Genomic DNA, 22,466 nt, shown 5'->3' with positions numbered 1-22,466 from the left:
AAGGCACTTCAGAAAACCTTTACCTTGGGCAAGATTTCAATGATGAGTACTTTTGCTACAGGGCAAAATGCTGATTAGTCTATAAGTAGATAGCTTCTCTAAACCTAACATTTTCAGACATGAGAAAATGAACATTTCAGGTTACGATTTAATAACTTCAGTATGTTGTAGCTGTACATTGTTCATTCTCACCATTCTTTGAGCTAAATTTTCCAACTATTCAGAATTTCCATTAATTTAGAAAGGCATGTGCTCGTCCATGAAAGGGCCATTTAAAACTGGGCTTCAGACACTTTGAATACCAGAGTGCCAGAAATTTGTACACTGGACAGTGCTTTAGTTTATTAAGTTTTTAACGATTTAATTTTTCAACAAACAACTCAGCCAACAGGATCTTTTTTTTTCAGAATTCACAGCCCACAAGAGAGTAATTTGCAGCCAGAGAAACAAAATGAAGAATTTAAATATCTTTGAAATAAATGTTTATACTGGCAGCAATAAACTGCTTCTCAACTTCTCCACTCCCTTTCCAAAGACACTGGTATTTCCCTTACCCTTCAAACAAACTGCTGTAGTTTGGCAACAGTTTCTGCTTTCATCTTGTTTCTAAGACACTCAAAAAAATCAAGTAATCATCACCTTAATTTGAAAATATCTCTATCAGACTTCACACCTTTTTAGAAGTTATCATGCTCCACAAAACAACAGTTTTACAGGGCAAATCCAACTTTTCAATATAACTCATAACTGCAGGGTGAAACAAAATTTTAACATAACGTAATAGTTTATTAACATATAGCTGGATCTTTTTGGAACATCTGCAAAATTTCATAACATCACTGCCAGATAAGTCAGACTCTGGAAGATTTCCTGGTGCTTTTAAAATTCAAAGGAGTCTAGAGACTTTATTAAAGGCCTCCCAGGAATCTGAACCCTGTGTTACCAAATTTCTTTCTTTCTTCAAAATTAAATACAAAGAATTTTCACAAAAATTCTATCTTGTCAGATGAAGGTCTTCTTATAAAAGACAGGCCTTAAATGTACTTTTATCAACACCCTAGTAATATGATTTAATTCAGAACATTACATTTTCCAGTAAAAAAGATAATAAGAGAAGTATATTTTTGTAAACTCTAGAGATCTTCAAAATAATACAAGATAAGTATCTGTGATTTAATACTAATACTGTAATTTAATCAAAATCAATTTGTGAAGTTAAAGAATCACTTGTTAGCAAAATGTAACAATAATGCCCATACTAACTTATTTCAAGTCCTTTAAGCTGAAAAGATGCTCTCTTTCATAATATTGCTCTTTCATAAAGAACTAATAAAATAACATTGATAATTATATAATTAGTTAACATTAAGCAGAATACATATGTAGTATTAAAAAGAAAAAAAGTATAGTGTCTCGGACATTTTGTTTCAAGCCAGCTGTTATTCCTCCTCATAGAATCCACACCCATAAAGAATGTAAACCAAATTCATGTTAACAGCAAAAAACATGACATCACTGTAGAGTTAATGACAATGTATGTTGTAGACAATTTTAAATACATTGGGGTTGCTGCTACTGACAAACTTAATTAAAAACTTAATTCCAATGTGTGTAAGTTCCCAGAAGACGGTATCTCCTGATGCTTAATTTAGAGCAGAATTCCTTTTCTTTATACAGTACTAATCACCAAATGTTTTTTATCAAAGTCAGAATTTGTTATTATACCCAGACCTACAGCTGAACAAAACAAGTTGAATAGCACTTATGAAGTAAATGAAGATGTGACAACATGGATGGGTACATGGGAAGAACATTACTTTCCTTCCTTGCTAGTGGACCAGTTATTTTATTTCTCCTCGTAAAGCTCAGATCAATTCAAATGACTGCTGATATCAATCTCCCCTGTCAAAGTAGTTCTAACTCCCTTACAGAAAACACTATTTTGAATAATTAAATTATTTGCAGCCCTATTCAGGTCCTCTTAAAGACTGATTAACTTACCCTGGGACCTAATTCTTCTTAGAAATGCAGCCAGCCTCCCTAATGACACCATAGGGAATCTCTAATACAATTGGATGAATCTCAATCAGTTAGGCCTCATAAACCTAGTTTACAAATAACCACTAACACAGTACACCTACAAAGTACAACAGCCTCACACCTGAAGAAGGCTTTCTTCTTTTTTTCAGCATGGAATAAACCTATTACTTGTTCCTTTACAAAGTACAATGTTGGTTGTGAGTAAGCTGAACGGTGTTTGTTATAGTTTACTATCAGTTCTCAGCTTGGCTCCAACCTCTGGCAGTCTTTAAAGCTGGTCAGTGAAAAACCACAACTCCAGGCAGGCAGAGAGTTTTCATAGTGCTGTTGCAACAGTAAAACTAACAGCAAAGAAGGGACTTCTGCTTTCTGCTAAGGACTTATTGTTCTACTGCTGGTGTTTGAACATCTTCTTACAGGTTGCAGCTGACTATAAAATGGAAACATTAACATAATTTGAAAATCCCAGAAATCAATCCCTAAAATCACTGCATTGGACAAGTAAAACACACAAGACATCCATCATATTGTACAACACATTCTAAACAGCCTAACACAAAGGAACTAGTCTAATTTCAGGAGTTACTATCTAGATGTGATGAGCCATGTCTTCAACAAGTATACTGAAGAGATGTCAATACAGCCTTCATTTCAAAATATTAGCAATTTATGTAGTAATTTATTGTCTGTTGCTGATATTGCTAGTAATTGCAAACATTAGTAGAATCACTTATCTTCATGGCTCCACATAATGTTTTGATGATCAGAGAAATTACTTATGTAAATCTTTGTTTAAATTGCCAAGCAGGATGTTGCAAAAGACAGGTCCAAAGGCACCATTTCAAAATATCTCAAATATTGTCTCATATAAACAACTTTAAATAGACACATAAAAGAGCAATTAGAAGTTAGGAACCATCCAAGAGTTCTCAAAATAATCTTCTAGCCTTACATTTAGTCTTAGAAATGTATTATTTTAATTAAATTAATGAAAATGTACTTAATAATCTGAAATATATTTGGAAATAATAATTTGAAGCAAAGAAACTAACCTTTGTTGTTTTGTTGCTTCATGTCCCCTTAAAACTATGTCCAATGAATTACACTATTTCTAACCTGCAAATGTGCACATTCCTGAAGTCCCTTTCTATCACCACAGCAGATGATCAGGGGCAGAGTTTTATACAAGCAGAAAGCATATTAGTTTACCTTGTAAAAGGAAAAAAAGAGTCAAACACTGAAACTTGTCAACATCCAAGAAAAACACCCAAAAGCCATGTGATGATTTTATAATACTTTTGCCCAAAGCTAATGGCATGCTTTCCTTCCAGTTCTTGAAATCTATTAATCATTTGGACCAAAAACAGCAGTTTGTTGTTTGAAAAAGTTCATCTTACACATATTTGTTTAATCATCTGCAGTCAGTTAAAATTAATGAAAATCATTCTTAGTACCACAAAATCTATTTGCAACTTTTAGTTTCTAAAAGTGTCTGAAAATTAAAACTTCAAAAAATGACAAATATTTTAGGAAAATGTACTTAAATCCATAAATTATCCTTAATGTTCACTAATAAAAAAATACAGATACAACAAAAGAAAGCACAATTCGAACAGATGCTGGCATTATACTGATTAATTGTTCATTCACGTACTGACCATGACACACATTGAGTGTTGCTTATGCATTTAAGCACATTATTAGTGAGAAAACAGATTAGACTGTGAAGTGATTAAAACTGGTTGAATGTCAAGGTGCTTAAAATCAAGATGAAAAACACAGAATATGCCCTGCTTATCGAGCTTTTACACATACTGTAGGGGGCTTTGCCCAACAGGATTCACTGCATCAAAGGCTTCAACATTATAACAGACATCAAGAAATGCAGTTTATTAGAGAGGCAGAAATGGAGACTTCATTTTATCACCAAACCAAAGTAACACTAATACACTTAAATGCTTGTATGAATTTAACAGATGAAATCTGGTTCCAGCTAGGAATTCAACATATGCTTAGATCACTGAAACTAATTTAATGGAAAGATAGTGTAATGTTGATAAACTCTCGTATGGTTTGTGAGTGTTTAGTAACAGATAGGTGAATGACTTCATCCAAGAAAATATTGCTAAATCACATTCTGTAATGTCCATCAGACACTGACTCATATAACAGTACATACCAGAAGTACACTGTGGTTGGAGTAAGGACTGTGCAGAGACAGGAAGTCCTCAGGAGAAAGCAAGACCTGAAGTTTGGAGTCAATTTCAAGGAGGTGGTCAAGTTCAGTCGGTTCTGGGGTATAGCCCTCCCCAGCTGTTATTCGTAAAGCCCACAGAGAAGGGTCTCCCTGAAGAGAAAAAATAAATTATTAAACAGGCTTTTATAGACCATACAAATGTATTTGATGATTAAATAAATCTTAAAGTTTTGGTAAAAACAGGATACAATATATGGTAAAAAGTGAGACAGCATAGTTGATAAGTTAAAACAAAATAAAGGAAAAGAAAGGAAAATCTTTTGTAATCCAATCTAGAATTCTATTCTAGATTGTTCCTAGTGAAACACTGAATAGACATGCTATAAAATACATTTCAACTACATGCACTCTTACTCTGTAACAGAAATACTGAAACTTAAGACCCAACACAACTACCAATGTTGCATATTGCACATACTGTAGTTTTGTCTATAATGTTAGCCTCCCACTTTATAAAACAACAACTTGAGACTTTATCCCTACATTATTTAACTATGGTTTATGTACTGTATACAACATTGTAAAAAGCTCAATATTGGAATTCATCTCCGCTTTACAATTTAATGTGTAAAATATCTTTAAGAAAAGAAGTGATTGGCAGGTGACTGATCAAGTTATCATTCACCATACAAGTTAAAATTAAATTTCATGTGCATTGGTAAGTAATAAATAACAATCCAGAAATGAATACACTTCTTCCTAATCAGATTTCTTGCCTTTGTACTGAAGGCTCATGCTATTAGGATTACTAAAAAAAAGTTGGCAGGCCTCATTTTGAAATTGTGCCTAATGTTCTCATTGCACAAAAACTTGTATTTTTCCAGACGTTTTTGTTTTAACATTAATATTGACCTCCTTTCTCAAATCCAGTGCTGATTGTTAAAACCTAAAGCAGAGTTTTATTTCTAGAATTATAAGATGCTGATATTCATGTAGTACAAATCCTAAAATGGGCTGCACCGAACAGTAAAAACTAAACATCTTTAAAAATATCCAACAGCAATAAGCTTTGATTCCTAATTAATAAATAATTTATTCCATGAATGTATTATCCACTTCTTACCCACAAAGGAGCAAATCTATGAGCTCATGCAAGTTAAGTTCAAGAACAAAACTAAAACTTGGTATTTTGACAACCAATAAGTTTTTATTTTTTCCCAGCAGAAAGTAAATGTAACCATAACATCTCTTGTACATGACCACCTTGTGACTTTGTTCAAACCAAAAGGAACCCAAAATCTAGAATATTATCTTCTACCACAAAGCTCTATACCACAAGTTACATCATTAGGTTCCCTATATACTATAAACAGTATAAAACCAACCACACACCAAGAATGCATTCATGAAAACAAGATCATAGCTCTAATAAAAATCATTTTAATTTTCTGGCAGTTTGTAGATTATTTGCAATCAAAGTTAGCTATTCACGTTTGCCAAATGTAACATAAAAAAAACATTAAAATTCGTGGCTGCACTGCTCCGACAGGTGTGTAGTGCTATACAGCATATTTTCCAGCAGGTGGGGCTAGAGCTTCAAGAATGTTTTCAATATGAAAGCACTGATGCAGCTTCTCTAATTTAAAATAAAAGAAAACAAGTTATTTTATTATGGTTTAGAAGGTAAATAAGCACTAAATTCCACATTTTTAATTATAGAGAGATAAATAGTTGAATTAGATTAGAGTGTCATAGCACAGCATGTAATTTAACTACTGTAAATTATATTTCCAGAAGTGTCTATTGTAAGACAGTAAAGAATATCAAAGATAAGGGTAGGAAGCTAAATTAAAACAGATGTGCACTTAATTATGTTTTACTTTACCATGCATTCTTCCTATATTAACTTTTTCTTTAGTTATTTTAAAAAATATAATTATAATTTTGTGTTTCTGTTAATACTTTCTATATATCCTGAATAATCCATTTTGGGCTAAGGACTTATGATTTATTGTGCATATTATGTGAAAAGCTATACATTAATATTAACTCTAAGAACATGAAGTACATTACTCTTGCTTTAATCGCAACTCCTGTACTTAAATTTATCCCTGGCCTTAATGAAACAGAGTCTATCTTCATAGTCAACAAAACCAATTTATTGTGAATTATTTCAGAGGTGACATATTGGAAACAACTGAGTTAATACAAAATTAAAATGGCAATGGAATTATTAATCGCTATGACTTTATCAGGGACCTTTTACAGTGATATCAGTGACATCACACACTGTAGCACATATGTGCTTTTATCTACAGAAAAAAGAAAAAATTGTTCCTTTGCACTGTTATTAATCATGTTGATAGTATAATAGGTAGAAAGCAAAAACAGAAAAACAATATCCATGCTTCTAATTTACTAGTGGAATCTTATTTTTACAAGTTTATGTTAACTGTACTATACAATTGATCAAATCCAGTCACTAATAAAAAAATAACATTTCCCAAAAATGTACATTAGGTGTTTGCAAGTCGTCTAGAAAGCACTGTTTTATATGAGTAAGAGTGAATATATTTCATGTTTTGATTTACAGTACTTGATTTACTTGTTATTGGAAGGTTACAGTACATACATAGTATACAGTAGATTGAATCTGTAAAGCTACAAAGATTGTTTCAGAAATAAGTTCATATCAAGTTTAAAAAAACAAATGCAGAAATGCATGGTACATAAAAGCAAAAGTATAAAGTGTCCTTAATCTGCACAGTCGTGGTATTATATGAATCTCTGCAGGAAATAAACTAAAACTTGAGATTGACTTAAAGGTATTAGTGATGTCAAGCAGAATGGATAGGCAAATGGCTGAAGCACATTTGTGCCTAGAACTGTCCAGGGTGCTGAATTCTTCTATCATTTTACATATATACTGAACTTCAGTAAGGACTATGTTACTGGTATATAAATACAGTTATGCATGTGCGATAACAGTTACTGTTGCTGTCCTCTTTAACTTAGATTCTTCAGTAAACAGAAACTAAAGGTAAATATCTTAAGCCAAAACTGATTTCATTATGTGATTGCTTCCCTATCTAATTATGAACTTAGTGTTAGTGTGAATTAGTGCTGCTCCTTTTAAGGAAAAGTAGTAATTGATTTTCCTTCAATTTTTAAATTAAAAAATATGCTTGGTTTGCAACACATGGTAGTCAACTGTGCACCTTTCAGTGGCACACATAAGACATAACAACTTAACAATAAACAATTCAATCCTGCATTTTTGTGCCAACAAGTTATATGGTACATAGGAAGGAGAAAACCCCTACATGTTAACTCTTATACTGTATGTAAACAGATATATATCGGTATTACTTTTCTTCGTATTTTACATTGGACATGTCCATCAGTTAAAGAGCAATGACAAAGTTTTTATTATAGACCACATTGTTTATTTAAAGAGAGGAACACTTCCCCGTCATAATGCTTCACAATGTTCAGAATTTTGTATGAGACCATGCCTTTTCAAAAATCATGCTTTTCATGCATTTTCTTGTGATGGCATGTATGAAATAACGGGAAGGAGGAAACTTTTATATATTTACTCCATTAAGAAGACTGATATGTTTACATTATCTTTGTTTTTGCCAACTTTCCTCCACTGATATGGCTCCATGGTCAAGTTCAGTAATTTTGCTCAAGATTCTGTCCCAAAACACTTTAGAGCTTGGCAAACTCTTCATCATTCATAAGAGCAGACTTAACAATAACAGGAAGTCTTAACTGAACTTCTAGAGAATGTGTGCATGTCTGGTTCAGTTCTACTGTAGGTTCATAAAACCAATATGACAAAATTGCAAGAGCAACCATAAATTTTATAGCCCGATGTTAAACATTAACGATTGCTTGACGTAAATAACACATTGGCTATAAATGTGTATTATCACATTAGCCTGAAACGAGTTTCAGCTGTCACTGATGGTTTGCCTTGTTGTATAAAATACTCCATAGCAACATTCTGTAGAGCAAAAACCCCAACCTCAAAGACATTTATTGGTAATGTGTGAAGAGAAATTAAATTACTTTTGATCAAGATAATTAAAGAGAGTCGATATGTTGCATCTCCAAAAATTGGAGTATCATATTATTGTGAAAAAGACAACTTACTCTTTTCTACCCTTTTCTTACCACCCTAACACACTTCCTATCCCCAGGACCATTAACCACAACTTTTCCATCCTACAGGATGATCCCTCCATTGGGGCCCTCTTTTCTGATCGCCCTATCATCTCATATCGCCGAGCACCTAATCTGCGTAACCTACTTGTTCACAGCTCCCTTGACCGCCCTCAACAACCATCCACACCAGGCACTTTCCCTTGCAACAGAGCTCGCTGTATCACCTGCAAGTACACAACCACCACCACACTCATTCAAGGCCCCTCAGGACAATTCCGGATCACCCAGACAGCATCTTGTACCTCTAGCAACCTTATTTACTGTATCTCTTGCAGTAAATGCCCAGCCATCTACATTGGAGAAACAGGAAGGAGACTCGGAGACCGCTTCAGAGAACACATCAGGGCTGTGAAGATTAAAGATCTCTCCAAGCCCATTGTTTCTCATTTCACCTCTGACGGCCACGACCACTCTAATCTCTCCGTCTGTGTTCTCAAAGACGGTTTTCCGAACTCATACATCAGAAAGACCACCGAAACTAAAATTATTCTGCAGCTAGGATCACACATTCTCCCTTCCCTTAACGACAGACTACTGTTCTTTTAAATTTTCTCCATTCATTGGAAGTTTCATTTCACACCTCTCTGCACCCATTCTGACTTCACACCTCTTGATTGGCCTCTCTTTCTGTCCCCTGCTCCCGCCTCTCACTCCTCCTCCCTCCCAACCTTTGTTCTCCCGCTACTTTACCTTTGCCTACTGCCCTGTCTCTCTCACACCTGAAGAAGGCTCCACGGCCGAAACGTTGTGTTCTCTTTCTTCTTTTTTTCAGCATGGAATAAACCTATTACTTGTTCCTTTGCAACTTACTCTTTTCTACTACATGCATTTCATTAAACTCCAAACTGGATTCTTCATTCAAGGCCAGCACAATTCCTCTTTTACAGAGAATTCTTTACCCCCATGCTAGTATGTTACTATGCATGTTAGCATTAAAAAACACACCTCTTGACAGAAAGCAACGCTATCCCACTTCCCTTTTCTGTACCTTCCTCTCTTTCTGTAATTTTCACTTCCGCTTTCATTTTTACTCCTCTCCTTGGCTCCCATGCTTCTCAAGATTACACACATTCTAAAATAACAGCAGATGGTTTGAAAGCATAAATCTAACTTTAAAACTGAGGTGGAGTACTGAAAGAACTCTGTATATTATGCTGAGTAATAATGGACATTTTTGAGCACTATCTATTTTGTTGCATTTTAAATTAACTGCATATCATCACTTTTGTTTATCCATCCATTTTCTATTCATTACATCCAATTTATGGTCTTGGGGAATAGGAGCCTATCCCAGCAAGCAATGGGCGCAAGGTGAGGCCAGTTCATTGCAGGGACTTTTGTGAATTATAATATCTAATTATTAATAACATCATTATTTCGACTTACTATATGTCTACTGCACCACACACTTCATACAAAAGTTAAATGTCTAAGTAAATTATGTCATGTACACTTTACTTTGGTGGGAAGTAGCTGGGAAAACTCATATAGCTTTGAAACAATTCTACACATATTGCATGATCTTTGATAAGGTACCAACTTTTATTGTTTATACATCAATAATAGATTTAACATTTATGAAGCATAATAAGTAGATGTAGAACAAATGACTGAAGGACACAGTTTTATCACTTCCTGGTACTAATATTGAAAACTTTCAAGGAAAACAAAAGATGTTGCAAAAAGAAAGATTTAAAACATGTGTATATACATTTATATTACACACATTTAACAGCTCAACAACTTAAATATTACTGATGTTTAGATCAGAATGTGGTTTTCTCACAGACACTTTCATGTGTGTACTGCTCTGAAGTAAATCCCAAGTACTTGTTTATTGAACACTAAACCACCAAAATTAAATAAACTGTTAAAGCATGTGTTTCCAGCAGATCAGGAATAGTAGTGCGGCTACAGAAAAGCCACCAGACGTCAGGCAAACTGGGGAGCTGGATAAAACGCAAATGCTTGCTCATGCCTAAACATTGTCATTACTCAATAACAGACACTTCCATTTAGCACTTCGCTAAGAAATAAAACTAACCATCTGGAAGTGTGGATCCCAAAATACACAAAAAAAAACTCCCTTAATAAATAAAAATAATTGCTTGCACTTGCATAGCACTTTTCATCCCAATGGATCCAAAAGCTTTTTATTTATAGGCAGGGACTCAGGATGACATCCATTCAGCAACAACAACCCCACTACACGGCAGATCGGGCAGAGAAGTAAGAAACTACTTCACCACTTAAATTAAGGGGAAATTTAGGTAAGCGGATTGTGCACCCACAAAGAGGAATTAACATCACTTTATTAACCCTTTACAATTTCTTGCATTAGAAATTTGTCTTTTCGCATACCCCAGCTTGCTCTCCATGAGACACACAGACACACAGATAGGGAGAGAGCCTGGGGTCAGAGCGCAGGGTCTGCCATTGTACAGCGCCCTTGGAGCAGTTGGGGTTAAGGGCCTTGCTCAGGGTCCCAACAGAGTAGGATTCCTCTGCCGGCTGTGGGATTTGAACCGGCAACCTTCCAGCCACAGGCGCAGATCCTTAGCCACAGAGCCACCGCTCCGCCCCAAATTCAGACAGGACACTGCAATTAATACACCTACAGTACTCTTACAGTGCCTTAGAATTTTTAATGACCAGGTAGTCAGCACTTCAGTTTAATGTATGTTGTAAATTACAACCTACTGTTCTACAAAAACCATTTACAGCAGCAACCTGGTTTTCCTTAGAGGTCTCCCTCCCATTACCACATAGCCCTAACTTAGCTCCACCTCTGAGCAGGTAGGCTCAGATCACTTAAGATCATCCATCCATTTTCGAACCACTTTATCAAATACAGGGTTGCACAACAGCTGAAGAATAAGTTAATATCGGTCATATTAAATAAAAAAAAAATAGAAATAAATTTATATCCAACACCAGCTTAGAACAGAATTTTAATTTATCAGTTTAATTGATAATAAAGACAAACCCAAGCTTTCCCTGGGTAAATGTGCAATAAATTCACAGACCGTCTTACGGTCTCTTACAGTATCAACCAGTAAGTTGAAATGATAAAGGCAGAAAGTCCAAGGGCAAATTTTTGTTAGAGGGTTATATAAACTGGAATTTCGATGATTCATTAATGTGTGGGTGATAACCCTTGAAGTCACAGATCTGCCACAGATCTTAACAAAACGCAGAAAAAAATACTGTATTTAAAAGTCCTGGGACATCTTTCCATCCGTCCTACAAAAGGATGCTATGATACAGTAGTCTCTTCAATCAAGGACAGCAAAACAAATTACTCAATGCATCTGTACTACATTATAATATACGTTTCCCTTGGTTCAGAATTACCGTCATCACTATACTTCTACCCTTTAGGACTTACACTGAGATCATAGAAATAATGTGAAAGGATTTCGTCCAAAAGAACATTGAGTTCCAGAACAAATCTTCTCAAAAATAGTATTCAGATTATGCATTTGTATGAACACACACTGCCTCACCCCACAAAAGCAGATAAAGTATCTCTTCAAAGAAAGCAACATGTTAATTGTATACAGTATTACATAACATTAGACTACCTAGTGATATTGTTGTTCATACAGCTTTTATGGCATATTCTATGATTTTCTGTTACTGTTTATGTTTTAAACAGACTTTAAAGACTTTTCATATGACATATTCGCATTTTACTATGCTCTGAGTAAAATATGTTTTACTCATATATTTCAAAAAGAAATTCTTCAGACATTATGGTTCTGCTTTCATTTTAATATTAGCCATCACTAGGTCTCCAAAAAAAAAGCATTCAGAACCATGAAATAATAAAAGAAAGCAATATGTCTAACTTAAAAACAGTAAATCCATTTAAATGGATTTTTCAATTTATATGTTTTACACTTCTTGAAGGACTACAAGAAAAATACATATGAACATATTGTGCCTAAATGTTATTACAGATCATTTAATAATAAATAATATCATGCATAGCTGTTTTTCATTATGTAGAAATAAATTCTGAAACCATCTCCAAATTCAACATCCATGACACAATGGAAAAAATTTATAAGGCTGAATTTGCATGAAAGTCGTGCCTTACAGGAACTAACACAAAGCATGGAGCATCTGGATCCCTGGAAACATAACATAGTACAGAAGTCACAAAACATTGTCAAGACAAAATATACTCCACAAGCTGTTGAATGAAAATCTGAATCTCCTTCACAAAATATAGACAGAATAATATTACTAAAATATCCCTTTCTTAAATTGTTCAAGGAATCTAGGAAATTATAATATTGAGAACCTTAATTAATGCAAATGTATTCTAAATTAAAGAAATTTCAACCAACAAATCAGTTTAATTAGCTATCTAAGAACTATACAAGATATACCGTATAAGAAGATTACAGTCTTTGGTAAGTGATACATTATTATAACAATTCTTATAGCAGAAATTATAATAATACAAGAACAGTAAGTAGAATAAATAATATTGTTTTCAAAATATATCTATTTTGTAATAGCACTAAGAAATGATATTCCTGTGTATTTATAGGATTTTTGACTGTTTATTTGATTCTTGGCCTATACTATGACATAACTTTCAAACAGAAGATAAAATACGCAGTATAACACCAAGTGTGACAGAAACAGCAAATGCCAAATTGACAGGTTAAAAGGACAAAATCAACTGCCGTGCAAATACCTTTGCACTTCAGAGGACAATGCTATAAAATCTGCGATTTATAGTGAGCCTGAGTTTTTTAACTGTTTTTCCTGTTTTCAAAGCAAACAGAGTGCACACAAGGGGGCTGCACTTCAGTGGTGGATGGGGAGGTTCCTCTCCTGTATATAAACAGTTTATCCTTATAGATAAAATGGCCAATTTAATGCAAGGAAATATTATTATAACTCAAACTCACCCTGATCTTGCAGCATCTGTCAAATTGCGTGTCCCTGGGTAATCCTATTCAGTGGTTCAGTGGTTAATGACATAACTCAGTTTTGACCCAGTAGTCTCTTAATTAGAGGGATCCCTAACCTCAAAGGTCACAGAAAACTTTACATGTTGTGTCACTCAAGACCCTACTCCAGTTTAAACCAGTAATAATTCCTAGCAGAGTAATAGCTCTCAACAAACTCTCATTGTCTGATGGAGCTCCGAATTTGCTTTTTTTAATATCTGAAGCCAGAAGATAAATCAAGATTATGTCCTTTTACAAATGCTTCCCAAAGCCGAGTGAGTCCTCATCTATTGGAAGCACAGTCAAAGCATGTGTTACTGTGCAATTTATCCTCTCACACTTCATCCAAGATCATTATGTTCAGTACCAATTTCTGGTTGCAATAGTAAACTGAAAATTGCATCATAAATCACCATTTGTCACAGTTTTTCTGTTAAACAGAAAATTGGCCAAATGCAAGTAGGTCAAGACTGAAAAGTAATCTGCTCACTCAAACATACTAACCTTTTATGGAAACCATGATTATCATTGCTCATGGTTTTGTTGTTTTCTTATATACTGCAGAACGTATATACACAAAACATGGGTATTATAATTTAGGACAAAGCCATCCAGTCTTAATCCCTTAAAGGTACAATAGCATGGAATGCTGAAATTGCCATTTACCATACTCTAATACAAGGGTGTCCAGTTCCGATTCTGGATGGCCTGTGTGTCTGCAGCTTTTCATTCTGACTCAGGTCACAACAACCCCAAAAAAATCATTTTTTTAGTTAAGTTTTACAATAAAATAAATTATGATAATTCTTCAATTGCTGGTGTTTTTAAGAAACATAGAAAACCAAGCAGAGCTGTCAAGAAACAAGATAGGAAACCCCCAGCCTCATACCATGAAGAGAACATCCGAGTACATCATAAACGTTTTGGTTAGAATCCTACAAATTACCATAGGGTAGGGGGTAGGGTTACAATTCTGGTTACACTTAGGCTCAAATCATATGTTTTAGAATATGTATTAGAAAAAAGCAGAGAAAAAAGAAAGTAGTTAATACAATTTTTAATAAGGAATCTATACTAGGACTAATGCTTATCGTTATTTAGTTCAGGTGGATAGCTGCGTCAGCATGCATAGTCTGCAAGGGAACAAGTAATAGGTTTATTCCATGCTGAAAAGAGAAGAGAGAAAAACATAATGTTTCAGCTGTGAGGCCTTCTCACACCTGAAGAAGGCTTCACAGCCGAAACATTGTGTTCTTATCCTTATTTATGTATGTGACCTAGATTCTGGCGTACTATCTAAACTAGTCAAGTTTGCAGACAATATACTGAATGCAGATAATATACTGAAAAGCACAGAACTGAATTCAAATCAATCAAGCTAAATTACATAATGCACTAATAAGGTCTCATTTAGAATATTGTGTATGATGGTGGTCACCATGTTACAGATAAGCTACTGCTGCTCTGAAATTGGTCCATAGAAGAAAAATTAGATACATTGCAGGGCTGTACAGCCACAGACACATTGAAGGACCTGAACTTTTATAGGCTTAAGGAGACAACAAGGGCACCTGATGCAAGGTCCCCTTTTTCCTGAATCTTCAATGGCACTGAAAAATTCAACCCAATGACCCTTTATAGACTGAACATGTAAACACAAACCAGGCGACACAAGTGAAATATAAGCAGAGGTGCATTTAAAACTGAGAAGAGGAGGTACTTCTTTATCCAAAGGTAAAGAATGGACGCAGGATGCTGGATGAGATACTTGAATCAATTAGACACCAACTACCAAACAGACTGAATGCACCCAAGATGCTTCCTCTAATTTGTAACTGTTCTTATGTTCTATTATTTATTAAGCATGAATGATTTTCTGAGGGTAACATTTCTCATTGATTGCTGCTTAAGAGTTGTTTGTCATAGCATGTGGCTAATTTGTGGTAGATTCTGCAGTAAATTTATGGTATTTTAAGTTAAGTGGAAATCTCTATCATAAGAAAAGATAATATTAGAAAGCAACACAACATCCACCTACATTAAAAGGTTTATCTGATAGCTTCTTTCTTCCATCAAATGTAAACACAATTTTGCTGGATAAGAACAAAGATTCACTTGCAATAGGAACTTGCTGTGATGAGTCCTCCTGTTAATAACAGGATTTCGGATTAAATCTAGGTTCTTTCAAACCATTAAACAAAGCCAGCTAGTAATTCGAGCTCCCTGACCTTACTGGGTTTAGAGAATATGCGTCACTCAATTGTCCAATATATAGCATACATGTAAATAATTTTAGTTTCCCAAGCTCTTTTCTTTCTGACTGGTAAATTTTATATAGTTGTGTTGTGTTTAGGAAGCTACTGTAGTGTTTGCTTTTATGCTGCGAGACAAATGATTAATTACCACAAAATGGTCACTTCAGTTGATTCCACTATACAATAATTTTCAGATCTTTTCTTCTGTTGTCAATAAAAACAGTCATAGCTGTCTTCATTTTCCTACATATACTCACTCGTGGAGGTTTGAAATTAGATATATACACTGTCGACTTAATATACCTTTTTCCTGATGAGAAGCAATGTATTTAGCTGAAGGCTACTGACAGAAAGAGGCTCTAAAATGTCCAATTACAATATATTAAATTTACACAAAGCCCTCTGCCAACTTATCTGAATGATAACATGCTCATTGTTGTGCGCTTACATGTTGGAATTTGGCAGCCTAAGATTCTGTTTAATTCTATCCATGTGTAGGTAATCAAAAAGTACCTCATCATTTGGAAGCTCTGTGTTTCCATCTTTGTCAATGTCTTTGAGAAGTTCAGCCAGTCTTTTCTTTTCTTCATCTGTCATAAGCACTTGATTCCCTGCATCCTTAGCCATCTGTCATGTTTTTGAAAATAAGGAAATAAGAATAAAAAGTTTATTTATAACAGTTACAATTCCACTGCCTTCTACTATCACACAAATTGAAAATATTCTAGATTTGATTGCTTGTTTTGAATAGATTTTTACTTTCTAATTTAAAATAATGTATGGTATTATCTTAATTAATCCATTTCGAAATACTCATAGTTTTTATATTTGTAGGCCACTATAAAACAACACACTGAAAAAGGTTTATTAAACGTTGTGTATCAAAAGTTTATATGAAAAGTTTTGTTTGTTCCTTATTGTAAAACAGCATTGAATGTTTGTATTGTAGTTAAGAAAAAATAACTGGAATACTATTTTATGTAATTTGCATAATCCCATTGTGTGGCCTATTTGATTTGTTTTCTATATGTAGTAACTGATAATGGACTTCTGTGGGACATTTGTGTTCTGCTTGATATTTGTGAGATGCTAAAGATGATTGGTTTGATAAATGTCATTTGAACTGTGCCTTAAAAAATCAACTAGCAGATTGGGCAACTAGAATGGGGAAGAAAATCATGGTAGACTCCAAGAATTCCTCATATTCAGTGTGGAAATTGTTAATCAGGTTAAGTAGAACAGAGAATCACTTAATACAACAATGTTTAAATGTCATTAAATTAGAAAACACACAGATTTTTAATAAATAACATACAATACACTGAAAAGTCTTCCAGCACAGTGATTGGCATTATGACCCTTGACATACCTCAATATTTTTCTTCACAAAGTCTTGTTTTTTCTTGCTTCTGTTGAAACCACATTGTCCACTAGCTGTCAGATCTGATTTGTCTTCATCTGGACACACTTTTGAAGTTTCTGTACTTTTACACTGGTTGTCATGAACTGAAATAAGAATCACAGACCAATGTTTTTACTCCATTCTTTAAAACTGTTCAGCACTAAAATAATTCTGTTCCATCTGCTTAGATTAAATGAACTGTCACCTTTTAATTTAATAAAGAAAAAACAGAAAAGTCTAACATTAGCCTGTCGAGCACATTGGTCCGACATGCACTTCCCCAAAGATACTGTATGTCATATATTAAAGCTATTCATAAAATGTTCTGGTTAGATTAAAACTTTTAGATATATTAAACATAATTAGTCATTTTGAACAATGCAGAAATTTCTAATTTAACCTAATCTGCTACTCATTAATAAACATTTTTGATGTGATTGCAGTCTCTTAATTATGTGACCCAGATTCTTACTAAGTGTATTTTTCTTTCCTTTTTGCTAGATTGTGCATCAACTGAACATCTATTTTAAACATTTTAAATGTTCCATGAGAAAAATACATAATATGACCCTGGACTTCCTGATGGCTACACAGAAACCTAATGAGCCCAATAACCTAAAATAAAAAAGAAGATAAATTCAATAAATTAACAAGTGCAGGTTGTTTTGGTGCTGAAAAGTAAAAATAAAGACATAAAATTTGAATTAAGCTTTATTCCACACTGAAAAGAAGTATACTAAAGAAGACTGAAGAAATGCTGAGTTTTTCTTCTATATTTTTATTTTTCAGTGTGGAATTAACCTCTACTTGTTAAATTATTAATTTACTGAAAAGTATATTTTGCAATTACTGTAACTGACACACAACTTCAATAAGACTATTAAGGCTGAGAGCCTCACTTATTTGCTGATATGATATTGCCATCTGCTGGAAGCCCCTGGAAAGTGCACTAGATTAATGTGCTTGAATCTCTGCCTTTAATTTGGGACACTGCAGCAACAGGATCTCATAGCATTGATTTAATTTAAGCTTCTTGCATCACCATGACCATAATAATTACCTTTGCTATCTTCTCTTTTTTTATTTTTATGGAAAAATGTACCCTTATAAAATATTTAATCCAAAAACTGTATTAGGTGACATGGAAGTTGAGTTGTAAAACGAACTACTGTACAATATTCACAGATACGTTTTTTACATGCAGGGATATCTATCCAACACCTGTTCTGAAGAGGCAGCTTACTTACTTTGCTCAGAAGGCTTGATTCTCAGGCCATACTCTTCAACTGGAATTTGTGTATCAAATACAGGTACAAAACCCACATCTTCGCTGGAATCTGAAACTGATTTGAAAAAATAAACATAATACATGGATTGATATGTTATATCATACATCATATAATCTTTTCTTTTTTAATAGACTGAGGTGAAAGTTGCACGCAGAAACATCACATTTGTTCAGTTGATTTAGTCCAGCCTACAGTACATCACTCAAAGCAAGAAGCAATAAAATGTGTTCTCTAGGTGACAGAATTACCTAAATATAATTATTTATTATATCTTATTAATAAGATTCTGTGTCTACTTGGCTAAACATAAAACAACACTCAGATGTGCCCATTTAAATATTAAAGAAAGGCAAAAAAACTTTGTTTCAATGCATGTACATGTTAAAAGAGAAACGAAAACATACTTTTTGAAGAAGTCAAAGCCAAAAATTTTTTGGTATTTTCTGCTTCGTCGTGACTCTCTGAAGCCCCTTCCAGCTTTGTACCCTTCAAGGAAAAGAAAACCTCATCATAACCCAGAATTATTTCATTAATTCAAGCAAAGGCATATAGCACAGGTTGGCTCAGAAAGACAAGCTTTTTAAATTAGACCTCGTTACCTGTAGTTCTTCCCATAGTTTCAGTCTCATTTTCTTTCCATGTTTCTTCACTTCTCTTTCCCGTGAAACTTTCTGTGCCAGTATGTTGTCCAGCTTCTTCATCTTCCTAATAGCCTTCCGGAGCTCTGGATCTTCATTCTCTTCATCCGACTCATCAAACTTTAAGGAATCTAGAACATTTTATTCAGTTTAGGATAACAAAAATTGGTGAATGGCATAAGTAAAAAATAACAAAGCTGCTTGGCAAATTATTTCAATTTTTTAAGTACCTGTATGCATACAGTAGGTCTGATTAATACTGTGCTATTTCTGTGTACAGTGTATAGCCTCAGAAAAGATGGCATAGCCATCATAGTTTATATTTAACACTATCTTTTATTATACATTGAAAGAACAGTTAAATAAATACAACAAGATAAACAATAAATATTTTCTTACTTTTATCACCATTGTCTTCTAACTCTTCCAGGTTGGTATTAGTTTCTGAAAGTAAAACCAAAAAAAACCATACACACCAATACATACTTTTTATGAACTGAAGACATTGGCTTGTCATACCATAATTTTCAAGATCATTTATATCATTCAGAAGCTATATGTAAATTCAACATAAAATTATGCAACTAACTCTTCCATTGGAGATTTACTCAACTCTACTACCTGTTATTGGTAAAAGAGCTAATGGAAATTTATCAAATCAGTAATAATCTTTATGTTAAGATTTTTCTTTTTATTGCAATACTCACTATCTTTAAATAAGCACTAATTCTTATCAAAACTATATTTTTATAATCACTTAGTAAGTTTCTGCAATACTTTAAGTATATCAATTTAATTTTTAAACAATCTATATACATTCTATTAATACAACAGATATTACATTATATAACAATTGTAATGATGTTTACAAAATGGTAAATGATTCAACATAGACTGTTATCATTGTCATAAAGTTGCATGGTCCATTTAAACCATAATTAGTAACTTTATGGATGACTTACAATAATAGATCCCTTAACTTTTAGTTTATGTAAGAGTAAGCTTAAACCTTCTTAATCTATGTTTCTACATATAAATCTGTTTTCTGCAGAGTGAGTGGCTAGAAAATTATGTTGCAAACTAGGTTAATCCCTCTGAATAATTTAAAGATCTAAAGCAAGTCTCTCATATCGAAACTAAATATACTGCATTTTTTTTCAAAGTATTGATAATTATGATTAATTTAACTACATAACCTACAGCAATCTGCATGGTGTTTCTCCATTGTCATACTGCAAACCAACTCATATACAGTATACCACCATACCTATGTTTTTACAGGGGTATTTCCCATATATGTCTGAATCTCCTTTTTCTTCAGGAACAAAGCTCATGTGATTGTTGCTTCCTTCTCTGTTTGCAGCAAGATGATCAAACTCAGATTTCAATTCATCATCTAAGTCATCAGAAGAATCTGAAGAGAAGCTAATGTTTTCCAAAACAATCATATTGTCCTAAAGGAAGAAATGGAAGGTCAGACATACAGTAGCTTAGTGTTGGCTTGTTTAACTTGCAGCTACTGTATATAGCATACATTGGGTTTACAGAACATTCACTTATTTCAGTCTCATTTTGTCCACTCTGTTACATTTTATGCAACCTGTATTTCTGTTAAATTCCGTTAAAAATCTGAAACAGTTAAAGTAAGCAAACAAGACTGAATGTAGAAAATGCTTTAAAAAGTAATTATTTAACGGTCTTCTATCCAAGATCCCCATGATCTGCACTCTTCTATTAGTACTAACTTTGACAACCTACCATAGCCTCCTATCTGGATGAAGTCATTATTGCACTTTTATAGTTTTGTGTTTGATATCTAAAAGTTGATAGACAAGTCAGGTTTAAGAACAGAAGTTGAATTTTAATACAGTATCTATTGTATAGGTAGTTCATTGCTTTGTTTGACTGCTTTCACAAGAAAGGTGGCGAACTTCGGTCACACATATTGAATGTGAGGAACGGAAAGGCGGCGAACTGTACCTGCACTTCTGCTGCTTCTGGGGTGAGAACCACCAGAGACCCCGAACTGGAGCTGCTGACCCGACCTCTCTCCTGCAGAGCAGCGCTTGAGGCACGGCTCCCCGGGCGGGAGCGACAGCTAGATGCTGGCCTTGAGATTGCGTCTAAACTGCCTTTCCTGATGTCCATTGCATCCTAACCTGAACACAATTAACTACATTTAAACTTCAAAATGCAAAGAGTGTCTAGGAAACAAAAAAAGCAACAACAGAAAAAAAACACTCAAAGATCAGTGGGAAAATCGCCACCACTAATGATATAACGGAGAAAGGATGTTTCCTAGATGCCCATTGCATTCTGCTTAAGAGACTACAAATTTGGTGACACAGGCGACTGTATTACTTCTCCACAACGTTAAATGAATGGTGTACTTTGTCTAATAAATATATACATATCTGAACTCATAAACTCTATATGTCTGTGGGTATATACAGAATTATTTCGTTTTATATATATATATTCACGTTAAAAAGCTTGTCCACTTCTCATAGAAAGCTCTGGTTCCGGTTAGTTAGGAACGACGAGAAAAACAAAAGCTAACAAATACAATAGCATGAATCAGTGGACAACGAGTCTGCGATATTCCACCACACTTAAAATGAGCTAACCTTCATGCGAGTTATATTATTAAAAGAAGGAAGAAAACAAACCCTGCGACACTGAAATTTCACATTTTACTGAATAAACTAAAGTATGGTTTGAATAACAGAAACCCCCAAAACTGTATGTATATTTAAAATACGCAAAGGTGTATAAAATCCAATGGGAAATGAATGAATCTGCCAAACGGTGTCCTGGTGCTATTTTTAATTACAAAGTAAATTCAAAAATGTTTCCAGGAATTACAACGATATTACATTGTACATTCTGCTTCTTGTTTTTTTCTTCGAAAAGTGCAGAAGCAAAGGTCTTATAAAAATAACAAGAACTGCGAACTTAATAACTGGTAAAACATTCAAAATGTGAAGATCTGCGCAAATGAAAAATACCTGCTTCAACGCCCACAACTTCTTCAGTTGTACTTCTCAGCCAGAGCTCCTGTTGATCCTGTATCCAATGACGCTCCAAAGCCCGGATGTTGTTGCTATTCAAAATATCTAAAGCTTTATTAGCTTCTTTCCGTGGCGAGACGCTCTCCTTATTTCTCTCCTTATGTTTGAAAATATTCCTATAAAGCTTTGAGTACAGTAGTGTTTGGCTGTAGTCTCTTTCGGTTTAATACGGTGTACACACTGTGATCCTATTGTTTATAACGAAGGAGCCTTGAAAAATAATGCTTTTGCTGATTTGTTAAAGTTTTCAGCTACTGTTAGTCTTTATTTTGATCTTTTATAAGTTTTGGCAAATGTTTTGTTTCTCACAACGTACTGGTAACTTTGTCGTTCTTATATAATTAATAATAATTGCTTACACTTATATAGCG

General features: G+C 34.0%; 1 protein-coding gene across 1 annotated transcript in view; it reads right to left on the bottom strand.

The window, feature by feature from the left end:
• The window catches only part of fsip1 (fibrous sheath interacting protein 1), a 102,928-nt gene extending 80,856 nt beyond the window's left edge, over nt 1–22,072 (bottom strand). Inside the window, exons 1-10 of the mRNA XM_088925938.1 lie at nt 22,033–22,072; nt 21,005–21,183; nt 20,292–20,478; nt 19,424–19,468; nt 18,986–19,155; nt 18,791–18,872; nt 18,345–18,440; nt 17,065–17,201; nt 16,209–16,322; nt 4,220–4,387 (exon numbers count right to left, since the gene is read on the bottom strand). Of these exons, the coding sequence (XP_088782064.1) occupies nt 4,220–4,387; nt 16,209–16,322; nt 17,065–17,201; nt 18,345–18,440; nt 18,791–18,872; nt 18,986–19,155; nt 19,424–19,468; nt 20,292–20,478; nt 21,005–21,172 (1,167 nt within the window). The 5' untranslated portion in view covers nt 21,173–21,183; nt 22,033–22,072. The remainder of the gene's footprint in view (nt 1–4,219; nt 4,388–16,208; nt 16,323–17,064; nt 17,202–18,344; nt 18,441–18,790; nt 18,873–18,985; nt 19,156–19,423; nt 19,469–20,291; nt 20,479–21,004; nt 21,184–22,032) is intronic.
• Between the last annotated feature and the right edge of the window lie 394 nt (nt 22,073–22,466).

Source organism: Atractosteus spatula, chromosome 9 (assembly GCF_055471065.1).
Source record: "Atractosteus spatula isolate fAtrSpa1 chromosome 9, fAtrSpa1.hap1, whole genome shotgun sequence".
NCBI lineage: Eukaryota > Metazoa > Chordata > Actinopteri > Semionotiformes > Lepisosteidae > Atractosteus > Atractosteus spatula.
The sequence above is the reverse complement of the archived record's forward strand: the minus strand, read 5'-3'. Positions and strand labels throughout refer to the sequence as shown.